The 12,777-nt window shown below is 53.3% G+C and overlaps 4 protein-coding genes across 4 annotated transcripts; 2 read left to right on the top strand and 2 right to left on the bottom strand.

Annotated features, from left to right (window-relative positions):
- Positions 1–200: 200 nt before the first annotated feature.
- Positions 201–1,484, bottom strand: CH63R_06449 (TfdA family Taurine catabolism dioxygenase TauD; the record flags this gene model as incomplete). The annotated part of the gene is made up of 3 exons (XM_018301424.1): positions 201–448; positions 512–1,244; positions 1,317–1,484. The coding sequence occupies 3 exons, from the start codon at positions 1,482–1,484 to the stop codon at positions 201–203; spliced, it is 1,149 nt and encodes a 382-aa protein (XP_018159274.1).
- Positions 1,485–5,815: 4,331 nt separating this feature from the next.
- On the bottom strand, positions 5,816–7,618 carry CH63R_06448 (Eukaryotic aspartyl protease; the record flags this gene model as incomplete). Its single annotated transcript, XM_018301423.1, has 1 exon — positions 5,816–7,618. One exon carries the CDS (start codon positions 7,616–7,618, stop codon positions 5,816–5,818), a length of 1,803 nt encoding a protein of 600 aa, XP_018159273.1.
- Positions 7,619–8,490: 872 nt separating this feature from the next.
- Positions 8,491–10,017, top strand: CH63R_06447 (Glucose N-acetyltransferase; the record flags this gene model as incomplete). Its single annotated transcript, XM_018301422.1, has 3 exons — positions 8,491–9,250; positions 9,314–9,906; positions 9,961–10,017. 3 exons carry the CDS (start codon positions 8,491–8,493, stop codon positions 10,015–10,017), a joined length of 1,410 nt encoding a protein of 469 aa, XP_018159272.1.
- A 1,194-nt stretch (positions 10,018–11,211) lies between these two features.
- On the top strand, positions 11,212–12,521 carry CH63R_06446 (Kelch domain-containing protein; the record flags this gene model as incomplete). Its single annotated transcript, XM_018301421.1, has 2 exons — positions 11,212–11,366; positions 11,426–12,521. 2 exons carry the CDS (start codon positions 11,212–11,214, stop codon positions 12,519–12,521), a joined length of 1,251 nt encoding a protein of 416 aa, XP_018159271.1.
- Between the last annotated feature and the right edge of the window lie 256 nt (positions 12,522–12,777).

Below are 12,777 nucleotides of genomic sequence, written 5' to 3'. Positions count from 1 at the left end.
TATGACGCGTTGTTTTAGTTTCGGTTTCAATTCATAACAATTTGGCATTCATCATAACACCAGTATTCCATCTGTACTGGTTTTGCAGCTTTCAACCCACTGCTTGGGGCCTGACCTTCTTGGCCCCGACTTCCTCACCTCAACCGTTCTTTGATGTACATGCTCCATACCGCCAGCTCTCCCGTCCTAGCTACCGTCTCTCAACCCTTGAAGGGGGTCTCGTAAGGCCTCTCAGCCTGCGGTGTAATTCTGGCCAAGTGCCTCCGTGAGCCGTTGTTCCAGTCAATCAGGGCAGAGTGCTGAGTGACGCGGTTATCCCAGACGACGACGGTGCCCTCCTCCCACTTGACGCGGGCGTGGAAGTCGGCGCCCCACGCAATGTGCTCGTAGAGGAACTTGAGCAGGGCGTCTGACTCTTCCTTCTTCAGGCCAACGATCTCACGGGTGACTGGCAGAGTGGTCAGGAGTCATTCGAGGTTGGTAACAACGGGGTGTTGGAGCAAGAACTTACACTGGGGGTTGATGAAGAGGGCCTTCTCTCCGGTCACGGGGTGCGTGCGGACGATGGGGTGGACGTTGGCCACCGGCTCGCGGCGCTTGATGCTGCCCTTCTTTACCGATGCGGCGACCTGCTCGATGCCAGAGTGGACGGCCTGCAGACCGTGCAGCCTCTCCTGGAATAGCGGGCTGAGCCTGTTGTACGCCTCGGCGGCGTTGCAAAAGAGCGTGTCGCCTCCCGTCTCGGGCTTGTCGAGGATGTACAGGAACGTCGTCCCGGGGGGCTGCTGCTCGTACGAGACGTCCGAGTGCCAGGCGATGGAGCTCGTTCTCGTGGCGAAGAACTTCTCGGCCGACCTGTCACCCGCGGCGCGGTGGACGAGGTGGACCTCGGGGAAGTTCTCGGGCGACCCGGAGGTCGGGTGGATGTGGTGGCGGCCGAAGTAGCCGCCGAACTCGAGCGCCTTGTCGATGGGCAGGTCTGCGAAGTCCTGCGCGCGGAAGGCGACGACCTTGCGCTCCGCCACGAAGCGGGCAAGCTGGTCGCGCCCGGCGTTGCTGAGCTGGCTGAGCTGGACGCCCCTGACCTCCGTGCCGATCGAGGGCGTCAGGTCCGTCACCTGGGCGTCCTTGGGGAGGAGGTCCGGGTAGCTGGGGTCCGCATCCTTTCCGTGCTCATAGTGCTGGAAAGGCTGCAGGGGAGGGTATTGTTGCTCGGGGTTCCACGTGGGAAGGTAGTGAGGGTACTACGTTGTTGAGAAAGTCAGTTTCACGTATCGGATCACGAAACTTCTTGTGGGAATAGAAGCACAACCAACCTTTGCGCCCTCGTGGCCGTCTCCTCCCTTGGCCTCGGCGTCCTTGTCATACGTAGTAGGCGAAAGCTCCTTGTAGTCACCGGAGCCGTCGGCGTACAGACGGAGGTTGTTTACCGGGAGGTTGACCGGGTCGGTCACAGTTGCAGTTGCTGTTGCTGAGGGTGCCATTTTGTCTGGTTTTTTTCTTCTCTTGGGTTGGCCAGTTTCACGCTTAAGCTACTCGTACGCACACGTCCACACATGGAGAGTTCCAACGCTACGTCTCTCGGCTTATATAGACTACCCCTCCCAAAGCCATCGACGTCGGAGTCTATCCGATGCGGGGGGCTCATACACCATGATTGCATGCTGGCAAGGATTCGATTGCGTTGCCCCGGCGCCCCTCTTCCTAGCAAGCCCGGTCGGTGCGGTTCCGGCCATAGAATCAACACATCAGCAGACCATTGGCGTTCAGCAGCACACGAAACGGAAAGATGGAGGCGTCAGGTCCTGAAGGGGGGGGGGGGGGGGGGGGGGGATGACGCCATTGATATGGAACGACCGCACTTAAATGGTGGAATATGCACCAGAGATGCTTTCGACTCTCGACGACGTCGCTGATTAGCAATCGTGGTTGCGATGTTGCTATCTGGGCCATCGAGCACGCAATCCGCCGGTGCCGACTCGTGTGTATTGGATGACCCCGCAATCTGCACATAATGTCAGCGTCAGATGGTCACTCTCTGCCTTCCGGAAATTTTAAGCGCTCCGAGGGGGAGTGTGTCATCCGGTCCTATTCTAAAGCGCTAAATCTTGCAGCTGTGATCCTCGAGAAGAATAGAGAACTGGACGACAAGAGATGGTGAGGATGGGGGAAGTAGAGGCTATTAATAAGGCGGCTTCATTGCCGAGACCTAGCTCCCACTAGTGCCGGATGGACAACCAAGTCATCCTCCGATCATTATCTCCGTGGCGCAATCAGGCAGTCGGTCGGTAGTCGGCCGCGTAGCCAAATTGGGCATATGGAATTTTGTCACGGTGCCGCAGTTCCGGTATGCTCCGGTCCCGGGATCGGGCCTGCTACCGGGAGTGACCGGCATCGGCCGGCAAACGGTACTTTTTTCCAATATTGCTACGCTTTTCCATTTAGGTCTAATCCTCCACACTCAGCATACACGAATGACCTAAAGATCAAAAGATCAAGATTTTCGGCTCAATCCGGTTGCGATACCATCTCTTGCGTGCACTTGTTTGCTTCATATCGGCTACAGAGAATGAATAAGGGAAGTTGAAGCACAATGTCTTGTATGAAAACCAATCTTCATCGAAAGGATGCCTGGTACATAAGCGACCGACGAGTATCTAAAATCGGTTACATCACAAGGTGCGAAAATTGTCAGGCCAGCCATGCAAGGTGATCTGATCTTTATCATGCTTGCAAAGATGAATCCCGCGACCTTGAAAAGCATACTTCATGATTTTCGATTTCAGTAAATAGTTGTAAACCAACTATATACTCTTCAGATTCTTTCCTACTTGTCCACATATCAGCTGGAAAACTCAGGTTAAAAACGGTCCATCTCACTTGCTTGTGGCTTTAACATCGGGCTCTTTACAGTGCTTAAATGGTTATCAGTGTGGAAAAGATGCAGCTTGCCGGAATGATCATTTGTCATACCTAGGATACAAACTTTTGCCTAGGATATCTTCATGAGTTCAAATTAGCAGCAATGTCCGGCTTCAAGAGACTTTTAGACTACAACGCAGTATTTTGATCGGTTGCTTTAATGGAGAGACTCGGAGCTATGTGTTACTGACGGCTGCAACAGGCTTGGAGTCGCGCTCGATGTACCCGGAATATGGCTCACTTACGACGTTGCCAGGAATGAAACCTATTGCAGCAAAGAACCTTGGGGGTTTCAACTCCTTTCCGGTCCTGCAGGTCCTACTTCTGCTGTACAGGGACGGCACTACCTTCTTGCTCAACAAATATGCAGCGTGGCTGCCAACAGCTCACATTGCACCAATCCAGGGAGCTGAAAATATCGGGTCTTTCAAAAAAACAAGCGAGGATCAGGGAGAAGAAAGAAATCTGCAAGTCCCCCTGTATGCGCGATATTCTAACAATCAGCAATCACTCTAGGCTCTACGTTGTTGATATGCTGCAATTGAAGAATGTCAGTTTTGAGCTTCGCTGAACGAAGTTGACTAATTATCGTTGTTCTTTGAATCTAAGCGGAAGCCAAGGGGTATCCAACATGTTGAATGCCCGATTGATAGATGACACACCTTGATGAGCTCATTTTGAAACAAAGATTCGTACCGCAAGCTCTCAATGTTCCACTGCCAGTAGTCGCAGCAATAAGGACAAAAGAGTGGAATTGTTCACAACCAACTCACCTGCTCCTGCCACTCCATGATAACAACTTTGATGTAGAAATTCAGTACGACTTCTCATAACAAGTATCAGAAAACATCTTGAAGAGCTTTAAAAGTAGCAAGAATCATCATCTCCAGACAAATCGAGCATTCGGGACAACGAATTACTAAGGTCTATGTCAAGATCCGAGCGACCAACACAGGCAACATCAGCACAGCTGTAGAACCTCTCAAAACCTTAAAGTGACACCAAACCAACAGCACACGATCACAGAAGCCGGCAAGGAGAAAACAGAAAGACCAGCTGTTAGTACAGCGACCAACCAAAGGGTCTTATTTGCCGCCTAATGATTGATCCTTGATTCAACTAATGGTACCAGCCTCCCACAAGTCCGGTCCAAGCAAGGCAACGCCGCAACTCTTCCATCTCATGCAGCCAAATATGCAGTCGTAGGGACTTTCGCGGATCCACTCCCAAACCGGTTGCCAAACATGAAGTTTAGGCCACGGGAATGGGGCCATGGCCAGGCACCAGTTGGAATCATCTCCTGGCCTTCCGCCACTTGCTCTTCACAGTAGGCAAACGAGATGGGTTCACAGTCGACGGGCAAGCTGGGCTCCCTGTTGCTGTATCCTCTGATCGGACTCACAGCCCCTTGGGTCAGACTACATCACCCCTCACCAGAGTTTAGAGACTTGCGCTTGAAAATGAAGATTAACCCAATAGAACCTTCGAAAGAAGCTAAATGATGTGAGTAGGTGATCAGTCCTACAGACATCTTTCTGTCAACATCACATATTTCGCATTATCAGAGCCAATTCCTCGTGGTTGAGTCCTCTTGGAATCACGTCCACAACCACTTCAAGGGGTTTTTATTTTTTCAATATTCCCAACAGGGCCGTAGGTGGAAAAATATGGTTTCGCCACGGCACCATTAATGATATTTTCGTCGTTGATGTTGTCGTGGACTTTACACAGCTATCCACCTCGGGAAGAAGGCATGATCAACCACTAGGGATCCGAAAAATCAAACGGTGGAAGCCCCGCCCACCCCTTTCTTGCGTTCCGGATCAAAGTCCTCGATTGCACGGGCGGGACTAACGATGATATCTCTTGCCTTGATGCCGATAGACACGTTGAACAGCGTAGGTTTAAAGGCGATGGTGCATTGCGTAGCATCGAGAGCGAGGGAACTGTTTCCAGCTGCAATTGAGATGTATCGACGGGGCGACTTCGGCGACACGCCAACTGCTACAAACAGCCCTGAGTCGTGCCCGATGTATTCGGAATATTGTTGAGTCCCAACGCTATCCGTTGGAAACCTGGTGGCAGCAAATATTCTCAAATTTCGCTGCTAATGCCAAATTGCATGCTTCCATTGTGCAGACGTTCGGTATGAAAAGTGGACATACCTTCTTGAAATCGGTTATTACATCGTTGCTGACAAGTGTTGAAGCTTGTACGAGGGCCACGAGCTAGGCGACGAGCTGAATGAACGACTGAATGACGACACGTCTTGATGTGATTGTTGCAAAGGAGGATTCTACCATAAGCCGTTGATGGCCCATTGGCGCCAGTCCGTGACAACGAGAACGGAGCGAAGGGCGGTGGTGATTTTTAGGTATAATGGTATTGTCCACTTCTCCCAGAACCCAACCTCCTTCGATCGCCATATCTTGGATGCAGCCATTCTGGCGGGCATCGTATCGAAGGGTCTTGTTGCATTTCGACCCAACCTAAAGTAGAGTGTAATATTGGCGACGAGTATGGACAAAAAAGAGAGGGAGGATCCACAAACTAAGTAAAGCGACTACACTGGAAAAATACATAGCAGCTGGTCATCATACTCAAAACAACAAGTGTCTAAGCATAAGCATGATGCCCTGGCGGTTGTAGGATAGACATCACCTGGCGTCAGCAGCCCCTGGTGATTCCTCTTGCAACAAGCAGGCATGTTCTTGAACCTTGAGGTTTGTGTCCCTTGGAGGTTACTTACGAGAGATTTTCCTAACACCATAAGGCTGGCCACGAAGTTTCACTCGACTAAAAGTTTGTAACCTATTGGTGTCTGGAAGAATCGTACTGTACACGTTACACGGGTTTGAGTTCGTTGCATTGATGCCACCCCCCCACCCCTTCATTACGGCAATTCTACTCGTGCGTTGGAAGTCTTGTTTGTCCTCGCCCGCTCATTCCCGGCAGGAACCTCTTGTATCTGCACAGGAAATGAGCCGTAAACCTCCACCGGGGCTTTGTATGGCTCAGCAAGCACTTGAGAGTGGAAGCGTCCGCCAATGTCCTGGTATTGTGGTGGTACACTATGTCGAACCGAACCCTCTCGTTGCTGTGATCGCCGCCGCCGCCAATAAAGGATAGCTGTTCCGATAGCCACCAACAACAGAGCCGCTGCACCAGCACCGATCCCTGCTTTGGCCGCAGTCGACAGTCCAGGTGTCGCTTGAGTTTCATCGCTAGACACTCCGCTAGGACTGCCACTTGTCGTCTGAACTGGAGGTTCCACCGGCGTTGTGCCATTGGCCTGGTCTTCCGTGAGAGCTTTCCAAACCCCCTTCCACGACTCTTCCCAGTCGTTTTTGCCACCGCTGATGATCGAGTCTTCTTCAGCAATATCGACGACACTAGGAGATAGCTGAATATTCGGTCCTGGGGCCTGGCCAAGCCACCATTTCGACTGGCCCCAGTTGGCCCCGATGAACGCGTCTTGGAGAAAGGCCCTTCCCAGGTTGTATGTACCAGGTCCACCAGTGAAGCACGGAAAGTATGGCGTTGGAGAATCCACAAGGGGTTCGGAAAGCGTCAGGTTCAGATGGAAGAAAGGCACCCGGATGGTCGTCGTCTTGGTATTGGACTCGGAGAGGAACGTGAAAGACAAGGTCGATGCGGATGTTACTATTTGGCTGTACTTGGGGGACTCGGTGTCCCAGAAGTACAGACCAAGATCGGCGTTGTAGTTGACAGGGAGATGAGAAGCAATGTTGTCGCAAGTTGACTTCGGAAGAGTGAGGTAGGGGGCGCAGCCATCGACAGCCACGCGCAAGCCATTGCCGATGGAGCTGTTTCCCAAGGCTAACAGACCACCTTGGGCCGTGAAGTTGAACGGCGATGCTCCTTGGATTACATCGATGCTGATGTCTTTGAGAGTGACGGGGCTCCTGACAAAGTCCTCGTCTGCCACCAGAACGTCGCCAACGAGCCGGTTCTTGTCGAATCCGCCAAACCACAGTGACCCAGCCATGCGCGAAGCCACCGAGCCGATATGCATGCTGAACGAGTTGGATGTTATCTGGCTCTTCATCCACAACGTGCCCGGGACGAGACTAGCGTTGATCAAGTAGGATGGTGTTGTGAAAGACTGGTTGATGGTGTTTGCAGCTCCGACACCCAGGCATCCAGCAAAGGCCGGATACCACGTCCCGCCGGGATAGGCGATCATTTGGTTCTGGACGAGCGTGAGACTGACGTTTTCCACGCGGTGGATCGGTCCAGCCGTCGAGGCGGATTTGAGAACCATCGAGTCTACCCAGGATGTGAGCAGCTGTCCTCGGACGTCCATTCCGGCCATCCACTCGTACAGCGGCGGCCGATACTGGATGCCGGACGCGGAGCCGGTACCATCCCGGAGGGCCTGCGCCGGGTTGTAGGTCCCGGCTTTGGAGGCGTAGCACCCATTGGAACTGTTGAGTTTGCAGTAGTCGGTGGCGATGATCAACGACTGGAATGTGTGACCGGGATACAGGGCAACCTTGGAATCTTCTCCAACGATGACCTCAACTGCCTGCCACGGACCATCGGGGCCGAATGTCGAGGAAGACCATGTTGCCTCAAAGGGTGCCGGACTCTGCGCTCGAACGAAGCTGCTGAAAGAATTAAAGAGGCAGAGGGTAACAGTAAGAAGAAAGAAGCGTTGGCAGCAGGTTGCCATGGCCGAAGACTGCAACTGCGGGATTGTGTGTCTGTGTGGTTTGTTACGACTTGCGAGACAAGCAGGAGAGTGAGACACACATCAGAAATATGGAGGGAGGGAGATGTGCAAGTGAAACACCAAGAGAAGAACAGCAAGAAATGAACGAGAGAGCAGAACGTGGCACCGGAACACCAACGGTCAAGGGTGTCGGTGTGCATTTACAAGCCAAGCTTGCTGCGGCGTGTTTGTTGGCTCCAACTTCCAACAACGAATCCTTCAATGTGACATCTATGCGTCGTCTACCAGGGCGGGGGTTAGGGGGTTCTCGCTGCATTGGACCACACCCTTCGTCTCTCCCAAGCCGTTGCAGCAAGCCGAAGGTCAGAATTTGGCGCTGACCCGTCCCGTTGGGACTGGTCGCTATTGGTCGACCGCCTTGCGATCCCACTCAACCTGCTACCAACAAGACTTGTACGAAAACTACTCCCTAGTCACCAAAACCAAAGTCCCTCGCCTTTGATTATCGGCAAGATGCACACCTAAGGGGAGGAGGAGGAGGGGAGGGGGGGCGGCTGGCAAACACAGGCAGTAGACGGACGCCAAGCTGAGTCAAGGCTTAGACGAGTACAGCCAATCGAAGCGCAGCCGAGGGCGATAATTCGAGACTAGCAAACGTTGATTGATGGGGATGTCATCTGTATCCTGTTCACTCCAGTCTTCCACTGTTTTAGGATTTAAGCTCTGTATTGTCCGAGGTAGGGAATCTACAGGAAGCGAACTCTTTTTATGAAGCTTCCGCCGAGGCTCCGGGCGCGAGCCCCATGGAACCAGAAGATCCCTGCCGATTGCATCCACTTCTGTCATTAGATGCAGGGGTACAGTACGGTTGGATGCATGTTGCATATCATCCCATTGGCCGCCCTGACCGCCCGCTCAGAAAGCATATCCACACAGTCATTACATATATGTTGGGCGTAGACGCATTGTACCAAACCCGCGCGGACAGAAAGTGCGACGGACCACGCTTACTTTTCTTCTCTCGTCCTCTCTTTCGTTTGTTGTTGTTGCTACTTGCTGTAGTTGTCGTTGCTCGTTCTGCAAATCTGTCGATGGCTCTTCAACTCCTTCGCTCGCAGTGGTCCTACTCCCAGGTCCCTGGGGACGACGTCGCCAGCCCTGGTCTCCCGTCGGCAAAGACTCGGCCGAGTCTGTCCGAGGTCATCTACTCAAAGCGCTTCCGTTGGGTGGCGTCGGCCATTGTCGGCCTGCTTTTCTTGGTCCTAGTCTTTCACAATTCTGACCAGATCTCGGCCATACGGTCGTCTTCGTCCACCGCGTCGTCCCACCAAGACCATGGGGAGTCATCCCAGATCAAGTCTCCGCCTGGACAGCACGATGTCGACTGGTCTCGGTTCGCGTACGTGCAGTACGTCACCGACTCGCATTATCTCTGCAACTCCGTCATGTTCTTCGAAAGGCTGGAACATGTGCAGAGCAAAGCAGACCGCGTCCTGATGTACCCGTCCACAATGGTTGACCCCCAAGCGACAGAGGGGGGCAGACCCGACGCAGATCTTGTGCTCCGCGCGAGGGACGCTTATGGCGTCAAATTGGTACCTATTACTGTCCAACATCGGCAAAGCGCAGATCGTGAGTTAACCTTCAAGATGCCCCGGTTTCACATGATTTGCTAAACGCGGAGGTTCATCATAGCGACGTGGGCGGATTCCTTCACCAAGCTGCTTGCTTTCAATCAGACTCAGTATGAACGCGTCCTCTCTATTGATTCGGACTCTACCCTCTTGCAAAACGTCGACGAGCTTTTCCTTTTGCCGCCAACCCCGGTGGCCATGCCCCGGGCCTACTGGCTTTATCCGGAGAAGGAGATCCTCTCTTCCCAGATCATGCTTGTAACACCCAGTGCCGCCGAGTTTGCTCGCATCAAGGCAAAGATCGACAGCGCTGGAGAGAATGACTACGACATGGAGATCGTCAACACCTTGTACAGAGACAGCGCCCTGGTGCTCCCTCATCGGCCTTACGACCTTCTCACGCGCACCGTAGCCGGCGACCACATCAAGGAGTACCTTGGAAACGACCACGAGGCTTTCGATCCGGTTGCCGTCTACAACGAGGCGAAGCTGCTCCACTTCTCCGACTGGCCGGTGCACAAGCCATGGTTGTATTCCCCGCCGGAGCTCATGCAGGCCCATCAGCCGAAATGCATCGTCAAAGACGATGTCGAAGACTGCACCGCGAGGGACCTTTGGCTAGGATTCTACACGGACTTTCGAGCCCGTCGAAAGGTGAGCTCAGACAGACAACGGTTGGTCGGGTTCAATGCACTAATAGACGTGTAGCGAGTTTGTGAGGACCCCGCCGCTCTGAGGCCGAGGGGTGCTGGACGACGTTCGTAGGTCGATTGCAGCTATTGTAAGGACATTAGGCATTTTCGGTTTTCTCAAGGTTTTCTTGCAATAGGAAACACGCGGCTCAAGGAGTTTGTTCATTCGGCGCGCCCACAAGCCAACAAACGTTGGACTGGATTTCACAATTACAGATCATGAGAAATGTACAACTTGAACCTTTTCGAAAAAGAGATCCAAAACTATCAGCATGAAGATTGGAGTAGCAGAAACGACATTCGATGATGAGTTTACCCCCCAGCTTCACCGGCATCCCATGATGGTTCCACGACACTCCCATTGTCGTTGTCCGCAGATGCTGCGATGCATGGAGTCACAAGTAGATTACAGCGAAACAACACCCGGAAAACTCAGCATCACTTGAATTTTTCGCTACGGAATGCAATTGGGGCGTCGATGTGGATGTGGGATTCCTTCCGACACATTCATTCAATCGAATGTGAGGGCGTCCGTGTTTCCGGCGAGACCGGCCGTTGAATGGATCCACTTGGCGGAGATGGGGCTACACGGCCCGGTCCGGTGAGCTGTAGTGCAAACTCACAGCATGTCCTTGATCATCTAACCAATGAGTTGGTTCAGTTATGGCCCACATAAATTCCCTAAAGGATGGCTACTTTGTAAAGGATTTTGATAATATAGAATAACTGAGTAAGTTAACTCGGGTTTTGAGCAAAACACTTCAACTCGGAGCACTCCGTCACATCTGAGCACAAGTTCATCCCTTTCCAGTGCCTATGAATGCCTTGGGCGTTTCCTTATTAAGACTGGTCGTACTTCCTCAGGCAGTAACTAAAAAGGCCCATATCAAACCGGGGAAGGAGGAACGGACGCAAACACGTGACGTCATACCAGTACGCCAAAAGGCAGCGACGGGGGACCTACGTCATTCAACGTTCCCCAGTTGTTCCTGACAATCACTTGCTGCAGAGCAGCAGCAGAAGGAGCAGAATCAACATCACTCCAGCCCTCAACCAATAACCACATTTTGTTGGGCATACATACAGCTGGTCTCGCCTTTCCAACACCCAAGCAAAGAACCACTTCGACCCGAACCTCAATTTGTTACACATCTCTTGCGAGGCAGAGCTTTAGACGAACCTCTGCAGCTCACAGCCGAACACGACACAACCCAACTTCTACCCCTCGTCCTCACACACCCTCTCACGAAACCTGGAAACCGTCACAATGGCAGAAATCGCAGCGGGCGCTCTCGTTGCCGAGCAAATTGTCTCGACCGGTGTTGAGGCCGGAGCCGCTGTCGCCGTGGCACGACCCACTCAACCACTGAAGGCGTCTCTATCTCAGGTCGCCACCACCCAGTCACCCGCGTTTGACGTCTCGTAAGCCTCAACTCTATCCCCGCCCTCACGACATACCCCTTTTAACGCGTATTTAATAGCGCTCTCGCACGATCACACCACTCAGTTACTGTCGTCAATCACAAAGCGTGCATCTTTGGCGGCGAGACGGCCGAAGGCCAGCTGAGCTCTACCGACTTCCACGTCCTCTCTTTGCCCGCCATGACAAAAGGTGAGCCCGTTGCGGCATATGCCTGCTATCCCGCGTTCGCGATGCAGGATGCCGAGACCGGCAAGACTTATGTGCCGTCTCCGCGCTCAAGACACGCTGCTGCTGCCCGCGGCCAATTCGTCATCATCCAAGGCGGCGCTGATGCCAGCGGCAAGCCCATCGAAGAGACGTGTCTCTGGCTGTGGGACTCGGAGAGCTTGAAGTGGACTAAAATGGAGGGAGCGAGTCAGATCGGAAAGACCCTCACACCGAGATTCGACCACCACATTTTTGTCGACGAGGCCCAGGATTTCCTTGTTCTGCACGGCGGCCGCACGTCCAAGGGACAAGAGGCATCTACTGAGACTTGGATGTACAACTTCGATTCCCTGGCATGGACGGAACTGCCGCCCTCGCCCCAGGCCCCCCTTGCCGCCGCCCTCGTCGACAACGTTCTCTACACGATTGGAGCCGACTCTAGCATGAGCGGCGCTATCCACTACCTCGACCTCAAGTCTAACGCCGAGGACCGCGAGAAGCCCAATGCCCTAGAGTGGAAGACAGTCAACTTCCCCACAAACCCCCTGACTCCTGGCCCGCGCCCCCGTGAAGGCGGTGCCCTTGTCCCCGTCAACACCGGCGTCGGCAGACACTACCTCCTCTATGCGTTCGGTGAAAACAGCAACTCCGCCGAGAAGGACTTTTACAGCGACATATGGGCCCTGCAGCTACCCACCCACGGCTTCAGTGCGGCCGCCGTGAAGGATGCCATCCGCGAAAAGCTGCCCCGTGTTGACTCTGGCGAGTTCAGCTGGGCCGAGGTAGAGCTTGTCGCGACTGAGGAGGTGAAGACAGAGGGCAAGGCCCATCCTGGTCCGCGAGGCTTCTTTGGTGCAGATGCCGCTGATGCAAAGAGCCTGATCTTCTGGGGCGGTGTCAGCGCACTTGGCAAGGAGGGCGACGGTTGGCTTCTGCAGGTCCAGTAGATACAGGATGGAGGGTCAATGCCAACGATTGAGAGATATGGAGACAAAAACAGAGATTCCCATGAGTGTGTAGTCGTAGAAGAGAAAAAAGCCACAGCCGAGTCTACAACACATGGATGGGATGACATCTTTGAGTTCACACATCTGTGGTTGTTGGCTTGCGAGGTCCACAATACGTAACTCTTGTTTAAAGTTCCATCCACGACGCTATACAACGTAGTCTGGTCGGGTGTGGGTTTGGTGTTACGGAGATAGG

Source organism: Colletotrichum higginsianum, chromosome 4, assembly GCF_001672515.1.
Source record: "Colletotrichum higginsianum IMI 349063 chromosome 4, whole genome shotgun sequence".
Taxonomy (NCBI): Eukaryota; Fungi; Ascomycota; class Sordariomycetes; order Glomerellales; family Glomerellaceae; genus Colletotrichum; species Colletotrichum higginsianum.
The sequence above is the reverse complement of the archived record's forward strand: the minus strand, read 5'-3'. Positions and strand labels throughout refer to the sequence as shown.